Source organism: Molothrus aeneus, chromosome 3 (genome assembly GCF_037042795.1).
Source record: "Molothrus aeneus isolate 106 chromosome 3, BPBGC_Maene_1.0, whole genome shotgun sequence".
NCBI classification, from domain to species: domain Eukaryota; kingdom Metazoa; phylum Chordata; class Aves; order Passeriformes; family Icteridae; genus Molothrus; species Molothrus aeneus.
The window spans coordinates 43,850,600-43,871,920 of NC_089648.1; the positions used below are offsets into that span (position 1 = coordinate 43,850,600).

At 35.1% G+C, this 21,321-nt stretch overlaps 1 protein-coding gene across 1 annotated transcript in view; it reads left to right on the forward strand.

The window, feature by feature from the left end:
* RYR2 (ryanodine receptor 2) overlaps positions 1 to 21,321 on the forward strand; it is a 384,696-nt gene that overhangs the window by 248,505 nt on the left and 114,870 nt on the right. The window contains exons 29-45 of the mRNA XM_066546800.1: positions 1,548 to 1,756; positions 2,634 to 2,986; positions 3,211 to 3,325; positions 4,280 to 4,440; positions 5,058 to 5,217; positions 5,361 to 5,447; positions 6,135 to 6,361; positions 7,251 to 8,052; positions 8,565 to 8,765; positions 8,897 to 9,002; positions 11,355 to 11,498; positions 13,429 to 13,702; positions 16,418 to 16,532; positions 17,119 to 17,251; positions 18,403 to 18,506; positions 19,913 to 20,048; positions 20,730 to 20,916. Coding sequence (XP_066402897.1) covers positions 1,548 to 1,756; positions 2,634 to 2,986; positions 3,211 to 3,325; positions 4,280 to 4,440; positions 5,058 to 5,217; positions 5,361 to 5,447; positions 6,135 to 6,361; positions 7,251 to 8,052; positions 8,565 to 8,765; positions 8,897 to 9,002; positions 11,355 to 11,498; positions 13,429 to 13,702; positions 16,418 to 16,532; positions 17,119 to 17,251; positions 18,403 to 18,506; positions 19,913 to 20,048; positions 20,730 to 20,916 — 3,514 coding nt within the window. The remainder of the gene's footprint in view (positions 1 to 1,547; positions 1,757 to 2,633; positions 2,987 to 3,210; positions 3,326 to 4,279; positions 4,441 to 5,057; positions 5,218 to 5,360; positions 5,448 to 6,134; positions 6,362 to 7,250; positions 8,053 to 8,564; positions 8,766 to 8,896; positions 9,003 to 11,354; positions 11,499 to 13,428; positions 13,703 to 16,417; positions 16,533 to 17,118; positions 17,252 to 18,402; positions 18,507 to 19,912; positions 20,049 to 20,729; positions 20,917 to 21,321) is intronic.

A 21,321-nucleotide genomic window follows, 5' to 3' on the forward strand; every position in this document is an offset into this window, starting at 1 on the left:
GCTAGGCTTTATCATGGCACATATCTCTATATGTAAAACTGATTTTCCTATTTATGTGTTGTTTAATATTTGGAAAATATTTGCATTATTGTCCATCTCTAGATTTGCAGTAGCAGAATTGACATTTATCATGTTGTCTATTATAGCTATGTTATCTGAGGAGTTGATGCCTTGTCGTTTAAGAGCCAAGCTGTGAAGATAAAAATATGGACTTCAAATTATGGCTAATAGTGTTATGTCATTAAATTTATCATGTCTAATGTAAATACACATGACAACAACAATGACAAGTCTTGTGTACGTGTAGTAAAATCTTCCAAAAGTTGTGCTGAAGGCTGATAATTTATCTGATGGACAATGATTCCTGTAGATGGTGCTCTGGAGTTTGCTTTGTCTCTGAAGAACAAACACCAAGAATAGACTTTTTTTTTTTAATCTGGGCAGCCTAAAGAAAAGTGAGGAACTACTTGGTATTTTTTCCTTATATTTTTCAATACCTGTTATGTTCATGTGACTCAGAATCACTGAACAGAACTTCATGTTTCTTGTTGATAGAAAAGAAAACATTTTGTTAATGACTAGGTCATGTGAATCTGCATAGTAGTTTATAGCTGTGAAAATAAAAAAGCAGGATGAAAACAAATAGAAGAAATAAAAGATTTTCTTAGGTTTTTAGACTGTGAAGCTGAAATCAAGACAAAGAAAAATAAGAATGTGCCTGCAGGACAGCTGTATTGGGAAAGTGCCCTTTGCCCATTCTGAGTAATCAGGGACAAAAAAAATTGTAAAAACCCATCCACTTCTCATAGTATTTATTTCCCTTCAAAATGGCAGCACATGATTGCAATGCATTAGACTGTTGACACCATGGTGTTGCAGGTTTTGCAAATCATGGATGCTTATTGTGGAAATATAAATTGAATATTTACATGGTAGAAAAAGGTAAGACAGAAAAAATAATCCCAAATCAAAATACCTAAAGTTTCATGAAGCTATGGTTTCATATTGTCAGTTCTCATTTTCCAGAACCAGAGTTGTCTGAATTTTAAAAATACATTAATTTTATTTTTTAGGGAAATCTATGACATACACTTTGTGCATATTTGTAGGTTTTTTCCACTATTATAGCTGCATGGACAAGCACTGTATTACTTTTGAAGTAAGATTCTCTCAAAGTACAATGAATAATGACATTTTAGGAGGAATACCAAAAGTAGTGAGACTTAAAGTAAAATTGGCAATACTATGCTGGCTCAGCAGAGAGATTAATGAAGAACTGGCTGTCTGACTCTGTGGAGTAGGTTGGGTGCTGCCTAAAAATATCCATGACTATTAGAGGGCTTTTATTTTCAGAATTATGTTTAAGATATGTTACTTGATGACATGCAAGATGTGACATGCTGTTGATGATTGCTTACCTTTATAATGTTTGCTCTTTGGGTTTTTGGCTTTTTTTCCCACAAATGGTTTTGTATTCAGTTACGGAAGAGAGCAGTTCACCAATATTCATTCTGTACAACCCATGTGTTCTTTCCTCTTGTTTTAAGGATTTCTACCTGTGTGCAGCCTGGGCCCATCTCAAGTGGGAAGAATGAACTTTGGAAAAGATGTCAGCACTCTAAAATATTTCACTATATGTGGCTTACAGGAAGGGTATGAACCCTTTGCTGTTAATACAAACAGAGACATCACCATATGGCTGAGTAAAAGGCTTCCTCAGTTTCTACCAGTGCCACAGAACCACGAACATATTGAGGTTTGTGATCCTAGTGAAATGTTTCTAGACACTTTAATATGTTTGAGTTATGTCTCTACTTTTGTACTTCCAAACAAGACTTAAATGTGATATGTTGACCCAATTTTGGATGAATCTTACACCTGTTACAAATTTCTTACATTCAGTAGGGTTGCAAAGAATGTAATTGTTTGATTGGTAGTTTTTCTTCCTACAAAACCTGTGACCTGGGTTAATGTGACAATCTGAGAGACAAATTATACAAGATGTCCTCATTAAGAGCTCGTTGTGCAGTGAGAGCTGTGTAAGCAACTTCCAGAAACAGGGCATTTTGAAATAGCAAATACCATGTGTTCTAGTGCACACACTTTTTAATTTTTCCATAGCTAATTGGTTTTGATTATAATAAATATTTATTAGCCAATTGTGTCAACACTTATGTCTCAATCAGTTGTGCATCTTGATGGAACTGAATTCATGCCTTGTAAGTTTGCCATGAAATTCCTCTGAAATGATACAATAAGAACTCTTTTTCAGCTGGTGTGTGGTATTTAAAAAACAGTTTATGTTCTTTCATATGTGCATGCATGATTTTTATTCCTTGGTTTGTGTTGTTCTGGGCAGAGTTGGATTTATGTTGCTAAGAGTTATGGTGAGAGGCATAATTTCTTTGTGACTTTTTAAAAATTTTAATAATGGAGCAACAAAACCCATCCACTTCTCATAGTATTTATTTCCCTTCAAAATGGCAGCACATGATTGCAATGCATTAGACTGTTGACACCATGGTGTTGCAGGTTTTGCAAGTCATGGATGCTTATTGTGGAAATATAAATTGAATATTTACATGGCAGAAAAAGCATCAGCTTTAAAAAAACTGCATCTTTATGTTTCATAGGTGATGAGAATTGATGGCACCATAGACAGCTGCCCCTGTCTGAAGGTCACACAGAAGTCCTTTGGTTCACAGAACAGTAAAACAGATGTCATGTTTTTTCGATTGAGCATGCCCATTGAATGTGCTGAGGTGTTCTCCAGATCAGCTGCAGGAGGGTTACCAGGCTCTGGTCTTTTTGGCCCAAAAAATGACTTGGAGGATTATGATGCTGATTCTGATTTTGAGGTTCTAATGAAAACGGCTCATGGTCATCTAGTTCCTGACCGGACAGAAAGAGAAAAAGATGCCACAAAACCAGAGCTGAATAACCATAAAGATTATGTTCAAGAAAAGCCCTCACGTCTTAAACAAAGGTTAGTAGCTTGCTACCTTTTCCCACTCCTCCCCCTTCTGCTTCTCAAAGTAGAGGAAAATGCCACTCATGTCTGACAAACCAGTCAAGTAACTTTTGAGTATACAGTTTAAGGTCAGAATTAAGTGCTTTTAAGAATAAGCTTGTATCTTCCTATTTTCTGAATAATTTGCCTTTGTGATTGGGCTTTTAGTAGATATTTTAATTTTAATTTTTTTATTGCAGATTTATGCTCAGGAGGACAAAGCCAGATTATAGCATGAGTCACTCTGCACGGCTTACTGAGGATGTGCTAGCAGATGATAGGGATGACTATGATTATTTGATGCAAACTTCCACGGTATTGTAATATAGGATTGATGTTTTAGCTGTTTGGGGGTTTTTAGTTGTTTAGTTTGAGTTTTTTTAATACTTACTTTTTTTTTTGGTTGTTGTAAGAATTCCAGAAACAGTCTAATTTTCAGTTTAAATGTCTGTGATAGCTCTGAACTTCTACTTAAGTTGAGAGTGTTTTGTTTATATTATTTTGATTTGATTGTCAGACTAAAGCCGTTTCCAAATGAAAACCTATAAACTGGTTTAACCTGTATTTGAAACTACTGTTGATAACACTAGACATAAAAGAGGACAATTAAACAGTTTTAGAATGATGGAATAAATTGGAAAAGGTACATTAAACTAGTAGGTCAGTGTTCTGGACCATTTGAAAACATCTCTACTAATTCTTCAGAACATTTATTTAATGGAATTCCATAAATTCCGTTTATTTAATGGAATTCCATAAGTTCCATTTATTTAATGGAATTCTATATATTCCATTTATTTAATGGAATTCCTAGTGAAAGTTTTTTGCAGGCTTTTTAGATCTTTCTCTGACAAGATCAGCTCCATAAGCACTGATTCCTCAATGTTCAAAGGAAAACAAACACTCCTTGTCTGAATGTCGTCTTCTCTTACTAAAAGATATTAGAAAATGAGTTACCTGCAGTATAAAAATTATAGTTGCTGTAGCAATACAGCTTACAATGCTATGATGCAGAAGCCTTCAATAGAAGCATATAAGCTACATATTCAATCTTGTCCATTTTTTTGTTTTAAAATGCATATTTTGTTGGCTGTGTTTTGGTTTGTGTCTACAGTCTTTGTTGCTTTGCTTGGTGAATTGCACTTGAACAAGCCTACGCTACTTTTAAATAAGATGGCATTTTCAGATTTAGGGCAGCAAATTCTGAATCAAACTGATACACTGGGGAACAAACACTAACATTTGATAATATTATTTTTTTATTAACAGTACTATTACTCTGTGAGAATATTTCCTGGTCAAGAACCTGCTAATGTCTGGGTGGGCTGGATTACATCAGACTTTCACCAGTATGACACAAGCTTTGACTTGGACAGAGTGCGTACCGTCACAGTAACACTGGGAGATGAAAAAGGGAAGGTTCATGAGAGGTTGGTTACAATTTGCTTAAAAAGACCTGTATTTTATACACATACAAGCAACTTGCAATTTATAAGGTGTAAATCCACTCCATTTAATGTAATTGGATTGATGTAGAAAGAATAATTAAAACAGCAGTAGTAGGAAAAAGTGTTAATTGTTATGTGCTCTTGCTTGTGAAGAAACAGTGAACTAATAGTCTAGTCAAATCAATAGGTACTGAAAAGTGAAATAGTGCAGCTTTCTATATAGTTTGAAATTATGATCCTGTAAATATTAACTTGTGAGGCTCAGTACATGAGCTCGTATCAGCACTTCAGATTATAATGTGTACCAGAAGCTTTTCTTATACTTAACATTAAATGATTTAAAACTTTGACTTACAAAGTCAGTTTCATCTTTGGTATTTTACAAATGATGTGGACTTTTTCATACATTGTCATTTTAAGTTTTTATTTTTCTTTCAGTTATGATGTCCATGTTTCATTGAATTTTGGCAGTGGTTAGGATGTGATCCATTGTTTTCAGCCACAAGGCCCTGTATGTTTGAAGCCATGCGAGGTTGTTCTTAGTATGTTGCAGGAATTTTGCACACCATTCATAAATAAATTTATCTTTTGACATTCAGTATAAAACGCAGCAACTGCTATATGGTGTGCGCAGGAGAGAGCCTGAGCCCTGGACAAGGACGTAATAATAATGGTCTGGAGATTGGTTGCTTGGTTGATGCTGCCAGTGGCCTGCTGACCTTCACAGCTAATGGCAAGGAGCTAGGCACGTACTATCAGGTGAGTATTTTTTAGGATGTATTGCAGCAAGAAGGGTGAAAACTGAATCCTTAGCCTGCAGCATTGGAGGCTTTAGTACAAGATTGTAGAGAAAAAGTAATCATCACTGCTACGGCAGTAATTTTTCCCTTTGTTTAATCTAGGTTGAACCAAGTACGAAGTTGTTTCCTGCTGTATTTGCTCAAGCTACAAGCCCCAATGTTTTCCAGTTTGAATTGGGAAGAATAAAGGTAAATAATGCTGGGTTTTGTGCAGGTTTAGGACTGACAAATCATACAAAATAAGTTTATTTTATTTTTGCCATTTATTTCCTGTGATTTGTTCTTTGTATTTGGGACATTTCTATGATTCCAAGTGTTTGCACTATTGCTGTTTTTATTCTTAACTCAGTTTTCAATACTTAATGAATTTAAAATACAGTACATTGAATTAAAAGGGTTGAAACTAATCAGAATTTTCTGAGTCTTGTCTTTCATGGTGAAACAAAATCACTTGGGTTGGTAAAGCAAATCTCTTAGTTTTACAAACAGAGAATGGATGACTGGTGTATCCGAAGAATTTGGTTAGAGTTTTAAAATAATTTTTAAAGTACATTCAGGCAGAGCACAAGAAAACTGAGCTGAATTTTTCTGTCTTTCTTTGGATGCTTGGATGTCTAAGAAATCAGAAGAGGTTAAAAAAAAAACCGTGGAGTCCAAGGAAGTAACCACATGTGGCAGTCAAGTTCTTAATAAACAAATATGGAAAATGCTGTCTTGCTGCTAATCTTCCAACTGTTGCTTGATTTAAAAACTAGTGAAAATGCTGATTTCCTGTTTTAAATGACTTTACTATATGTTGAGTATATTTCTGGAAAAGAAATGCAGTGTTTGGTAAGGATGAGGAAACTGATTGTCTCTTCCATTGGAATTTTCCAGAATGTAATGCCATTATCTGCTGGATTATTCAAAAGTGAACACAAGAACCCAGTCTCTCAATGTCCCCCACGTCTCCATGTCCAGTTTCTGACTCATGTGCTTTGGAGCAGAGTGCCAAACCATTTCTTGAAGGTGGACGTGTCTCGGATCAGTGAACGTCAAGGCTGGATGATACAGTGCTTGAATCCTTTGCAGTTCATGGCCCTTCATATTCCTGAGGAAAACAGGTTGATGTTTGTTTTGTACTGTACCAGAATTATGTCGGAATTACGAACTAGTCATACAATTCCATCTATGTAAGAAAGGCCCAAGGTCTTCTCTGTGTTTATAACACAAGTAAATACAGACAGTGTGTTTTAATTAATGCTAAGAATTATATAAATTTCAGTGTTTTAAAATCTCCTTTCTTTTACTCTGTTTCCAACCTCTCCCAATTTCTCTCCAAACATGTCAATAGTACATGTAGATTTGCAAAGTAAATTAAAGAAACACTGCTTATATATTATTAAAGATAATCTGTAAAATAAGCAAAAATCTGGTTATGTTGAGATTTTTCAAGATTTGTGACCGATTTAATTATTCTGTTTCCTTAATTTTTCTAAATTTAATTGAAACAATTGAAGAATTTAATTCTGTGATTTCCTTGATACCCAAATTTCTGAGCATTTTGCCAGTTCCTAAACTGAAAACAAAGTCACCAAGAACCCCAACACTGAACCTTCTTCAAATATACTAGTTAGTCTGTTGCCAGTTGCACCCCAGATTTAAAGCCAGTAAATGATATAAATATCTTAACTCCAACTGGCTTTAAAACCCTAATTTTCAATTACGTGAATTCTTGTTCATAGTATAAAAAAATATTCTGTGTTAAGTAAATAATTTGCATTTTTTTCCCACTGAAAGTAGTTAAAGTAATGATTTTAGGAGTGACTTGAATAAATTTGATACTAAATTTTTTTATTAGTCTTGATTATTACATTGACAATATTTCTCACATGAAAGCTGTAATCCCTGGAACTGATATTGTGCTGTTGTTATCCTTAGGGAGAAGTTTGAATCCCTTAAAAAGACATTTTTGCCTATGTGATTTACTGTGTTATTTTTTCCTCTCCCCAGAACAATTGATATTTTAGAGCTGACAGAACAAGAGGAATTGCTGAAATTTCACTACCACACCCTCCGATTGTATTCAGCTGTTTGTGCTTTAGGCAACAACCGAGTGGCCCATGCTCTGTGCAGCCATGTGGATGAATCTCAGCTTCTCTATGCTATTGAGAATAAATACATGCCAGGATTATTACGTGCAGGATATTATGACTTGCTCATTGACATCCATCTCAATACCTATGCAACTGCCAGGCTGATGATGAATAATGAATTTATAGTTCCAATGACAGATGAGACGAAGAGTATTACTTTGTTTCCTGATGAAAACAAAAAACACGGCCTTCCCGGTATAGGACTCAGCACTTCATTAAGGCCAAGAATGCAGTTTTCCTCTCCGAGTTTTGTAAGCATTAGCAGTGAATGCTTTCAGTTCAGTCCTGAATTCCCTCTGGAAATTTTGAAGGCCAAAACCATAGAGATGCTGACTGAAGCTGTCCAGGAGGGAAGCCTCCACGTCAGAGATCCAGTTGGAGGTTCTACAGAATTTCTGTTTGTTCCTCTCATCAAGCTCTTTTATACCCTCCTAATTATGGGAATCTTCCACAATGAGGATCTGAAACACATCTTGCAGTTGATTGAGCCCCGAGTTTTCAAAGAAGCAATGAGTCAGGAGGATGAAATTGATTTCTCAGAGAAAGAGTTCAGTTCAGATGAGCTCAAGTCAGAAGAAGGAGAAGAAGAAACCAGAGGGGAGCAAATGCCAAAGGAAGGACTCCTTCAGATGAAACTTCCAGAACCTGTTAAATTACAGGTAAAAATACTGTCTTGATAGTGATAGCTCCTGGTTTTTTCATGTGGTAATTTATTTATTTTCAAGGAATAAAGCATTTTGAAATTAAAGTTTTCAGTTAAATAGAGATGTAATTTCCTTACAGAAAATGAGAAGATTTAGTATCTTTCTGATGACATAAGCTTGCTCAGCATAGAACAAGCAACTATGGTTTCATTAAAAAGAATTACTTGCTCAATGCCATTAATAGTGAATTCCTCCTTTTTGTGGATTCAAACAGAAAAGAAATTCCCTAGAAAGGGATAAATCCATTCTCTTGTTGCTTTAGTTATGTCTGAGGCACATGAATCCCTTGCAGATGTCAGATATTCCTGGTGTAAGATTGCTTTACTTGTAGTAAATAACAGTATGAAATGATCCAGACACTTTATTTGATAGTAACTTGCTGTAGGAAATCCATCCTTACTTGCCTAATATGCAGAAGATATTTCTTGGCTTGCCAACTCATGTCTCTTACAACATTTTTTTCTCAGATGTGTCACCTACTCCAGTACCTGTGTGACTGCCAAGTGCGACACCGAATAGAGGCCATTGTTGCATTTTCTGATGATTTTGTGGCCAAGCTCCAAGAGAATCAGCGCTTTCGGTACAATGAAGTGATGCAGGCCTTGAATATGTCTGCTGCCCTGACAGCTAGGAAAACAAAAGAATTCCGATCCCCTCCTCAAGAGCAGGTACAGCTTACAGTGGACAGTTTCTTTCTTGTTGCACTTTATTTGCTTTTTATGTTGCAGAGTTCTGTTTGATTTTAAAGTTTTTCTTTTTGGAGATCAGTGTAATTTGCCTTTTCTTTGTATTCTCTAAGATTAACATGCTGCTGAACTTTAAAGATGATAAAAATGATTGTCCTTGCCCTGAAGAAATTCGGGATCAACTCTTGGATTTCCATGAAGACCTAATGACACACTGTGGTAAGTCTTGTTACTGAATATTTTTACTTTATAAATTTTACTAGCTTTAGAAGCAATTTTAATAAGAAATTTTATGTAAGAAACATCAACTGAATAGTCTGTAAATTACACTGTAAACATTTTAATTATTATGAAATAAAAATAATTAGCTTTCAGTCAAAACCAAGGAAAGATCCTTATCCTTATCTGGTTAAACTAGAAGGGAATGTTGTATGTTTTGTTTTATAAGCACCTGTTTTGCAGGCTGACAAACTCAGTTCCTTCATTCCGTCCTTATGGGGCAAGCAGTACAGACATCAATTGTTTGATGCTTTCCAGCTTTTCAATATTTTTCTTGTGTTTGGTAACAGGAAATGCAGATTAAATAAATAATTTAGATGAACATTTGAAAGGAAAACAAGGTTTATCTTTTGATTCTTTCCATTTTTCTTTAGTTGTGTTCCATCGTTCTCCTCTGTTCAAATTACTTACCATAATTCTTTTCATTACCTTTTTCTGGTAGGGGAAAATAGAAATTTGTATTATCTACAAGTAGAAAATTAATTTTGTGGGTTAGAGGGTGCATCATCATAGAGCAGAACTAATTACTCCATGTATTGCACAATAAGTAAAACAGTTACACATCCTAAGTCCAATGTTTGCTTAGTCAGCCACCACTTGGGGATTCACATTTTGTGGAATGGTTGAGAGACAATATATTGAAAGTTTGCAAATCAAAAAAGCACAACTAGAGCTCAGGGAGTAGCACAACTGTGGAAAAACAGACATTTCATTTGGGTAATTTGAGACCATCCCTGTGTTCCAATTGATATGACATTTCAGTGTCTTTACTGTTAATTAGTTTGGTAGAGAGGACTACTATCCAAATAATTTTGTAATATGATTTAGTGTCTAATATGAATTTACTGATGATCATTGAAGTGTAGTGTAGTGTCAATTGCCCTGTTACAACAAAGTGTAACAAAATAACTTTTAATATAAATGGAGTTGTATCTAATGCAAAAAAATCAGACAACTAGAACCAGATGCAATAAATTTAGAAGAATGATGTTGTGTCATGAAGAAACATCCTATAAAATTAAAGACTGCTAAAGAACTCTCCACAAAACCCTTAACTTCAGAAATTATTTTGGAAACTAAAAAATCCAGAAAATGGTTGAATGACATTTTTACTTGGACTTAGTGTGAGTAATAGGTGCGGGTCAAGATTTTGAATTCCTCTGCAATGTATGCATGAATCAATAAGTTTAAGAGAAATGAGCTGATAGGAATCCCATGAAGTTCAGCATTGAGAAGCATAAAGTTCTGCACCTGGGAAGGAATAACTCCTGCAGCAAGGACAGGATAGGAACCAAATTAGAAAGTAGCTTTGCACAAAAGGTGGGGTCTTCAGTACAAGAGAGACATGGCCGTACTGGAGTGATGTCAGGGAGGAGGCATCAAAGATAGTTAAATTCTTGGACTATCTTTTGTACAAGGAGAGAATGAGAGGACTGGAGTTTAACTTGAAGAAGAAGCTCAAAGGGGGGTGGTATCAATGTACATAAATACCTGTTGGGCAGGGGGAGTTTAGAACACTAAGACACACTTTCCTCAGAGATGTCTGGTAACACAAGTTGAAAATCAGAGAATTCTATTTGTTTGTTACTATAGGATGCTGGAACTCAAGGATAGGTTGCCCAGAAAGGTTGTGGAGTCTCTTCACCTTAGGAGATATTCAAAACCTCACTGGACATGGTTCTGGGCAGCTTGCCCTAGTTGGACTTGTTTTGAGCTGGGAGGCTGGAATCTAAAGGCTCACTGCAAACACAACTGTTCTGATTCTCTGAATCCTCACATTAATTCTTTTTACATTTTTATAGCTTGTTATAGTAATGCCATGAAAGAGCACTGTATTGTGAGGGTGGCTACTTTTTTCTGACTGATCACTGGAAAGTATATTTGTTGTAACACTTCTACTTTCACTTCTTTTATATGTTTTACCTAAAAATCTTTACTACTATCACTTCAATCACACTGTATCTCTTGGGACTTTATCTACACTTTTGGGCTACGTATGTCCAAAACACAGGCATCAGTGTTAGTGCGGAAAAGTGAATAAGGGGGACATATGTTTATTATATGTTTTATATGTAACATCACACAAGTTATACACTAAATTGCCCAGGTATCTGTACTTTCCTGCTTGGCACTTATGTCTGTTCTATACTTGTTCCAAATGCTGATTAAGCATGTCCCATATAAAACTCAGAGCAGAGCAACAGTTCAGTTTAATTATGTTTGTACACACAAGAGGTCCGTAGCTTGCTTAATTTTATTCTTTCACTACTTGGTGCATTTATTTAATTTCAGGAATTGAACTAGATGAAGATGGAACCTTGGATGGCAACAGTGATTCAACCATTAGGGGTCGCCTCCTATATCTTATGGAAAAAGTTACATATCTGAAGAAGAAACAAGATGAGAAGACAGTTGATGAGGAGGAGAAGACATCCTGTAAGTAAAATTAGATCAGTTTATTGCAACTTAATTACAAAAGGGAAAAAGAAGCAGACCAGGAAGTTCTTCACACATTTTCTGCCCAAACAACGTGTATTTTTAGTGAAATAGCTGTGCACTTTAAAGTTTGTAGCTTAACTCAAAACAAGCACAGATGGATTTATTAGGCAGATTTGTTTCCCAGTGGGATGTAGAGGAAAATTTCTTTTAGCAGCACTTTTGCCCCATATCCTTTGTCGGCTCATAAATTTCTCAGAATATATCTTGCTTTTGATAGAATGAGTATAGACTTAATAATTGTAGCAAGGTCCTCTTTTATGAGAACTTCCTCAGCTGCAGCAGCTTCAAATCAGTATTTGCATGAAGATTACCATGTGAAATAATCTGCCATTAGACTGCAATTAGCAGAAGCCTCCCCACCCAACCCAAAATTCAAGATTTGCTGACTGTAACTGCTATTCTCATTTTCTGATATTTTCTGCCTTTTTATCTTGATAAGAATCACTGCCAGTGGCATCCTAGTTCTGCAGTTGGTGCCAACTGACTATTTAAATTTTATATATCTTTTTATTTGTCAGTATTGCCTTTATTTTTATCTTTTTTCCCCTTTTTTTGTTGTATGTGGCACTTTCAAATGTCCTTATTTTTTATGTGATAATTAGAGGCTAGGTCTGTGCAGAATCTCATGATGAATCTTATCTCTTCCTTTTTTTCCTCATAGTAAGTATAAAAGCTCTATAAAACCTGATTCTCTCTTTCTCATATTAGTAGAAAGACTATTATATTAAACAAATAGACCCACAGTATAACTGAAATACAGTATTGCAGTTATCAAAACAGGAACAAAGTGATTGCCTGCTCCCAGGATTCTTCATTAAAAAACAAAACCAGAACAAACTGACCCACCCAAAAACTGGATTGTGTCCCTTCTTGCTATTTAATTATTTCAGTCCTTCTGAAGTATCAGCCCAGACACCTTATTTTAAAAGTGTTTCTATTCTTAAAAAATGCTATACTCTATATCAATGGAAATACCTATAGTGCAGTGCCTGGACAGTAGCAATGAAATACATTATTGCTATTTTTTTTTACTCCTTTCCCTCTATTAGCATGAATTCCCTTTTTTGTTGAACATTCTATTTTCTGTAAGCTCCTATTTCTTCAGTATCTTTCTTTAATTACTTTTCTTTTTGTTTGTTGGTTTGAGTTAACCTGGAATTACCTTAACTGCAATTACACAGCTTGTCTATATCAACATATCTTTCCCAAACATACATATACCCCAACTAATAGAGATTATCAGTGGCACTACCAGATACAGGTTTCTTGTTGCATTGAAGACTGAACTGGGAATATGCAAATGATGATCTCTCATTTATTTAATATTAGAGTCTTTATTTATTTTGAAAGGCCTTTGTCTTCGGCAAAGGAATAAGTTAAATTATTTTGATGTGTACATTATAAAACTTTGAGTGGATACAGAGCTTGGGCATGTAAATAAATATCATTTACATGTGCTACCAGTATAATTTTTCTTATAATTAGCCTTACTGTTATGTTAACTGTTTCTTATAATTAGCCTTACTTCATAATAGGCTAAAAAAGCACTCAGACCTGTATTCATAGAAAAATATTGAAAGCAATATACAGAAATAAATCTAGTGACTTTGTGAGCATCCTGTATACCTTCATAACTATTATGTATTTCATTTTAATTTTTAGTATAGGCTTTTGGTTTTGAGATATTTCTGCTTCTCTCGTGCGGTTTTATTTTTTTTTGATAGACTGCTGAAAAAATGCTTAGAAAGAAATGCTTCTTAGGAATTAAATTAATTCAAATTCAGGTTGCATAGTGGGTTCTGAGGGACTAGCAGTAGGGAGATGAACAATTAATGGTAATTCTGTGATTTATTTATTTTCTTCCCAGCTACTCTCCAGCAGTTGATTTCAGACACGATGGTGCGTTGGGCCCAGGAGTCAGTGATAGAAGACCCGGAGTTAGTGAGGGCCATGTTTGTGCTGCTCCATCGCCAGTATGATGGTATTGGTGGTCTGGTTCGAGCCCTACCAAAGACCTACACCATAAATAGCGTGTCTGTGGAAGACACCATCAATCTTTTGGCATCCCTTGGCCAAATCCGTTCTTTGCTTAGTGTCAGAATGGGGAAGGAAGAGGAGAAGCTTATGATTCGTGGATTAGGGTAAATAACTGGAGTGTAACTTCTCTTTATTTACAGATTTTGTTATTTGCTGTGTGGTTATGGCTAAGGTTGCACCTGAAGTTTGAATCTGAATATGGGTGTAAATGCAGGCACTGCTCTCAGTTATGCAGTATATCCTCAGTAGTAAGATAAAGCCTTTGCAGAATTATAGGCATCATATGAGGGGAAAAGTGGTTGACATCTGTAAGACTTCTGAAAAAAGTTGAAAAGATGTATGTAATATTTTATGATATCAGAACCTATCTTATTAATGCATTTTAAATAGTATGACTCTGAAGAATCCTGTCAAGAATACTACCCATTCTCTATGAATGCACTGGCTATTGGCTCTTGACACATAGGATTTCCCACAGCAGTCAGTTAATGGAGTTGTGCTTATCCATCCTTTGTTGTACATATGCTGTCCTTTTTATTGCACTAAATGTAGATAACGTGTTTGAGCTGGGAAGTAGTTCACACACTGTTATTCTTCCTAATTGTATGATTAATAATAGTGAAGTATAGGCTAATAAAGAGGTCAATTGGAGGAAATAATAAAGCAAACATGATAGTCTCTAGCACAAAAGAGGTTAGTTGGTTTTTTTCTCTCATGTTTTTCAAAGAGATGTCTTTTGATTTTAAGCATCAGCTGTGATCTATTGAAAATCTCCAGTCAGCAAGAGCAATGAAAACGAAAAACAGCATTATATAAAGAATGTCAGGAATGCAAACAGAAGCAAAGCTTTTGTTGTGCAAAATACTTTTTTTTCCTTCTTGCTTTTTGGCTTACTGAAACCTCAAATATCCAAAAAATGTCTATACATGATTTTGCATTGTCATTATAAACAATGCCTACTTCTCAGGTTACCAGCAGGTCTCATCAGTGTTTCATCGTTGCTGAAGTCTTTGGAATACTCATGGTAAGGCTTTGGCAAAAGGCAGAGTTTGGCATCTGTCAAGAGACATGAAGTACTGGCATTTCCAAATCTACCTTTTTATACAGATTGAAAATGTTTGATTTCACTCCAGTTTAGGAAGTCTAAAATGAGTGAGTGATTACTACATTTGGTTTTCATGTCATGTTCTGTGTTTAGTTCTTATACATTTTTTTCTCAACGTTTTCTACTGTGAATTAAGAACCAATATTTTCTGAATATATTGAATGTTAATGGTTTTTTTGCTGATTCGTGAAAGTCTGGTGTAACTTAAGCCACTGTTGTCACTATCTCTTCCTGTCACCTTTCTTGGTAGTCTCCATAATATCTTGTTTAACTTGTAAGTTACCCAGCTGTGGTATTTTTACCTTTTCTAGGCTAAACTGAGCTCCAATGCCTTTTCAGAAATGCCAGTTTGGTGGTTTTTTTTTTTTGTTTGTTTGTTTTTGGGTTTTTTTTTTGTTTTTGGTTTTTTTTTCGATGTGAGTGGTATTCCTTTCTTTCAGCTGAGAAATTGAAGTATCACTTAATGCTGCTTTAAAACTCAGTTTCCTCAGAAATACAGTTAAGATTTTTTTCCCTAAGCATGACATTTTATAATGCAGTTCACAGTTAAACAGAACACTGAAAGTGGATGTAATTTGCAAAGTAGGACAATGTTGCTGGCCAGCCCTTGAGGTGACATTTTGACTTCCTGTACTGCTTTCTGTAAAAGAAAGCTGCTGCAGATAACCAAGAGTTTAGAATGTCTTGGAAGATTGATACCATTGAGGTCCTTTTTCAACCCTGAAGCATTAGTGGAGAAAGGAGATGAGACAGCATTTGGAGGCATCATTACTGATGTGAAATTCAGTTTTAGGTTTTAGGGAAAAAAGTACTGGAAGTCAAAAAAATCAGTGTCAAATAGTCTTCTTCACAACTCATCTTTTAAGATGCTGAATTTTCCCTGCCTGAGAGAAGGAGTTTTAGGTCAGGAAGAAAAAAAAAATCAAAACTGTTTAAAATGTACAGTGAAATTTGAACAGTTGCCAACAGTATTTTCTCTAGTGACCTGCTAATCCTTTACTCCCATGGCCTAATTGCTTTCACAGTTATTGATGGGTTTTATTTGATTTCAAGACTAATTATATTTTTTAGAAATTTAATTACTCTTTAAACTGGACATTTTTATTGGCTATACCATGTCAAATAAAATATTGACATTATGATCTTAAAGTCTGATTTTAAATATGAAAATCTGTTCTGATTAAATATGTAGAAGAGTTCTGCTAAACAGTAAATTGTGAATAATATTTGTGCAGCTTCTGGTTTTGACACTTAGAAGATAGCTGGATACCTCTTTCCCCTAGGATTTTTTTATTGCTTTCGATGGCAGATAGCAAATGTCTTCATGTTTTAATAATCTAAAAGGCATTTTGTGTCAAAAAATATTGCATGATTGAATTTAAAATATAAAATAATATAGCAGTTTTGATGATGCTCTTGTCAGAACATAGTTTTAGATCTGAGCAGAATTTCTAATAAGAGTAGAAAACTCTTCTACTCCAGTGTAATCAAGGGGTAATTAATGCACTAACTATAATATGGGAAAATAAAGGTCACGTTCTTCCATAGTGTGCATAGAAAATAGACAGGCGAGATTGAAACTCAATGGGAAAAGTCCCTGAGGTAATTTTTTACTTCAGGAGGTGGTGAAGAATTGCACAGTAAATCAGCTTTGCAAATAACTTAATAGGTAAACTACTTGTCCATAACGTTTTTTAATTTTGTTTTCCTGTAGAGACATCATGAATAATAAAGTATTTTACCAACATCCAAATCTCATGAGAGCTTTAGGCATGCATGAAACTGTCATGGAAGTGATGGTGAATGTGCTTGGTGGAGGAGAATCCAAGGTAAAGCATTTCACTGTTAGAAGACAGAGGGTTTACAGTAGAGCTGTTCAAAGCTTTTTCCAATAATGCTCTGACCTGTCACTGGAGGTACTGGGATCATAACTTCTTACTAATTTCCATTAACATAACAGTTGACTAAGTTTTTTAGAAGAATCTGTCCTTCCATTCCAGAGGAAGGTATTATTAGCATTGTAATTTTAGATGCTTTAAAGAAAAAACTGTAGCACTTGCTATGTTTATTATGTTTTAAAGGGGAGATCTTTTTATCAACTAATTAAAAAAACAAATCAGTATTACTCTATGAAACTGAGTATACACCTTCTTTCATGTTTGAATTTAGAATCTGTGGGTGATCTCAGCTTTAGTTTTTAAAGCCACCGTGATCTTTGACACTCAAGGTATTACTATCTACCTGTGAAAGTCCTGTTGATTCCAGTGAGAAACCTAAGCAGTTAATATCCCTGGGGGGCAATGAGTACACCACCTACGTATTAGTATGTTAGAAGGCTTTATATAAAATGATCCTTTGCATGTTGTATGTCTGTATTAGAGTTTGAACTTCAGTCTGCTTTTATTTGCTTCTTAGGAAATCACTTTCCCAAAGATGGTGGCAAACTGCTGTCGTTTTCTATGTTATTTTTGCCGCATCAGCAGGCAGAATCAAAAAGCTATGTTTGATCATCTTAGCTATTTATTGGAAAACAGCAGTGTTGGCCTTGGTAAGTATTAAAATAAAATTTCAAACATCCTGCTGATTTATATACAAAACCACCTGTATCTTTCTTCATCCCTCTATTTACTCACTGTGTATTGAAATTTCTCATATTTCCAGTGCAAAATATCTTTATTAACTGTATTGATAGCTCTAAACAGCTCCCTTGACAGTAGCATTAAGTTGAGGTAATTTACTACACTTTGTTGTATATGCCTGAACATTTAGAGAGACTCAGTGGTTAGCTGCTAATGTTGAGTAACAGAATATATTCCTGTTTTCGCAAGGAGAATCATTGATATGGTTTGGCAGCATTTCTTTAAGGCTTACCTCTCACTGCACAAGCTTGCACCCCTAGGTTTTTTTTCTGTATACTGGTCAGTATACAGCTATTGCAGTAGGAGAAACACAGAGCTCATTTGCTTGATTAGATGCATGATTTGATGCCCAGAAATGAACCTTGAAACTTTCTTAACATGTTTGCTTCCTTTTGCTCACCTGAAATGTTGTAGAGAAAATTTATTTCTCCTTATGTAATTTTGTAATTGAAATTGACAATATATATGTATTTAGGAATCATCATGGTAATTTTTTAAATGATCATGAATGTTTTAATGTAAAGGCATAGAGCAGAAGTGTAAACTCAAAATCTTTTTGAAGAGGAAGAGCCCAAATCAAATGCCTTTGGAGAGTCAATATGAAAACCTTAGATTTTTCTAATGCTATATTTACTGCCATTTAAAAAAATACATAATTTATAATCTTCTATTTTAAAGTGTGAAGGTATTTTCTATTTCTGTGCATTTGGTGGCATGTCCATGTATTAGACATACAGTCATTACTGCATTTTCCTCAAAACAGAGTTATGTCAGTTAGGAAAATGAGAATGAGATCTTAAAGTATATGGTGAGAAGAGGAATGCACAAGACAAGCTGATTTTAGCTTGAACATTCATATTGTATTTTCATTTCATATCAGTGTCAAATTTCATGCAAGTGTGTGATGATGTATTATAAAGTGATATTATAAATTATATATTTATAATCATGTCCTAACTAATGACAAAATGTTGTATCTTATTTAAAAAAGTTAATGCATTTTCTGTGACTTTGTTGGGGTTTATTAAATTGGTGTTAAAACTAAATGTTATTTTAACAGCCTCTCCTTCTATGCGAGGGTCCACTCCTTTAGATGTTGCTGCAGCGTCTGTAATGGATAACAATGAGCTTGCTCTTGCTTTAAGGGAGCCTGATCTGGAGAAGGTTGGTATCCTCTTCATCAAGCAATTTTTTCCCCTATGGAGAGGAGAAGATACCCGTTTCTTGGAGTGAGCAAAATCCAAGATTATATGGGAGTTTCTGGTACTTTTCAGGGGAAGACTGAGACCCTGGTTAGTTGTTCTTTCTGCTGGTGGTCTGAAGAGTTGAGCAGAGTTTGCAGTGATTACACACACAGTTGTAGCCAGAAGGAATTGCTTCAAAGGCAGCTCTTAATTTTGCAGTAGTGGAGTCCATATCCAACAAAACTTGGTTGCTAAAATCTTTCTTTGTTGTTCTTTTGAATGGTGACATGCAGTGGTGACATGAGGCAATAAGGGTTACTAGGAGCTTTGTGACAACTTGTTACAATATATGACAAATTTTCGTAGAGATATCTGTCTATATCTGTTGTATTTTCCCCTAACATTTAAACCCGTTTCAGAAAAGTTTAAGAAATTTGGATTAATTAGACTAAAGAATGAAACACTCAAGAGAATCTGTGACAATTGTGCAGTATGTCTAAATTGCTGCTGCAAGGAGGTTTAGAATAATAGTTACTCTGTGAGTAGCGGATAAAAAAAGCAGACTAAATAATGGAAAGACAGATTCAAGGTAGACATTAAAAACTCATTCTGAAGAAAAGACAGAGGAATTGCAATATCTAATTTCTTTTTGAAGACCTCAAATTCTGGAAATTATATAATCTTCAAAGGAAAACATCTGTCAGAAGTAATAAAAGTGCAGATGTTCCTTTCTTGGAATCGGAAGATGGACCATCTGTATTTAAAAGGACATTTTTCAGTCTTACCATTCTTATAAGTGCTCAGCAAGAAGAAGCTGTCAAAACTGGCTAAAGGCTGTGCTTAGAATTCTTACAATTCAGAAAGGAAAGGGCCAACTGAAGACTACTACTGAGCCTACAGTCCTGAGTTACAAGGAGCATAATTCCTGCTGTAATTACTGCTGTGCATTTAAAAAAGAAAGGAAAAAAAAAGCAAGTGAAAATGAGTGGTCAAAATGAAAGAGTGGACCTTTTATTTTTCATGAAAGAAAAGATATGCTTTTGATTATGGATGGTGTGTAGTTGGAGGATATTGCAAAACTGACTAATTTGTAATGCTCAGAGTTGCAAGAGAAATGAGAAAACAGGTAGAGAAGCATATTCTAGAGAGACAAAGGATGAAATTGAGATAAGTAGGTCATGCAGTTCATGGCAGGAGTAAGAAAAGACTAGAAAAGTGAGCTAATAAAGAGGGTGCTCTTCAGACTTGCACAGAGCATGATACAGTTTTGTCAGAATAAGAGATTGAGGATACCATATCTTCACAATGTATGAGGAGGGTTCCCTTGAATTTGCGCTTCTCTTCTTTTTCACATTTAGTATCTTTTTCATCCACCTTTGCTTTTAGGTGGTTCGCTACTTGGCTGGATGTGGGTTGCAGAGTTGTCCTTTGTTGATTTGTAAAGGCTACCCGGACATCGGATGGAATCCAGTTGAAGGGGAAAGATATTTGGATTTTCTTCGTTTTGCTGTTTTTTGCAACGGTAGAGTAGATGCCTAAACATTTTATAACTTCTTCCAATATCCAAATACGTTTATAATTTTAAATAGTAAGACAAGCTAACTTGGTAAGTTACTGTGAATTAAAAAAACCTGCAGAAAGAGTAGAATTATTCAAGACACACATTAACTTAGATGATTTGTGAAATGGGCATTTAGGGTCCTGTGGACCTATGCCCCATTTTTTGGATCCAGCTTTGGTTTTTGAAATGCCCATGTCTCCTTTGGAAGTAGAGCAGAGCTTGCTAAATCTTTTTGTGATAAAATCATGGTAGATACAGAGCCAAAGCCCTATCTTTTCATGAAAATTTAGATAGTCCAGTTTTAGTGTCCAAGCAATTATATTGGTCCCCTCATTAACCCTTGCACGTGACTGAATCTTTACTAAAATTCAGTAGTTTCAGTGGTGCTTTAAACATCCTTTATCACATAGTTAATTCCTTGGCTTGAATATATCTTGAATAAAAACATGTTTTTGGTTTTTTTTTCATTCCATTGCAGTAATAGAGGAGTATGTGTGTTTATGTAACTCTGTTGTGATGTTTTAACTGTTTTGTAGTAAAAAGTATTTATGTGTTCTGCTCTTTTGTGTGCCTTTTTTCTGATAATATTTCAGACATCTTTTTGATATAATCTTGCATTTTGATATTTGTTCTGTGTGGTAGGAGAGAGTGTGGAGGAGAATGCTAATGTTGTAGTCAGACTGCTTATTCGCCGACCTGAGTGTTTTGGTCCTGCTCTAAGAGGAGAAGGAGGCAATGGGTTGCTTGCTGCCATGGAGGAGGCAATACAAATATCAGAAGATCGAACAAGAGATGGGCCTTCCCCAAGTAATGGATCTAGTAAAACCCTGTAGGTGCAGTAGAATTGCTTACATTGTCATAATATTTGTTTATTTGTTTTATAATATTAGATGTGAAATGACTACTTTGTTTTAACACCTGAATTATCAGTTCATTCTTCCTTGGATTCTGTGTTGGAGAGAGATTTATCTTTTGCTAAACAGTGCTTCCTCTTCACTATTAATTTAAGTAACTCTCTCTAAATGTTAAGATATCTCTAGAATTCTGTTTGTTCTTTTTCATTCCATTAAGAGTCAGTCCACTGATGCAAAATGAGACTGATAAATGGTACCAGTGGTTACAATGGAGATGTTGCTGCAATCTTTTAGGGACAAAATACATTCTGTCTTAGTCTGCTGTAAGTCCATTTGTTGACAGAAGCCACTCTCTGTAAGCCGTTACACCTATGAGAAAA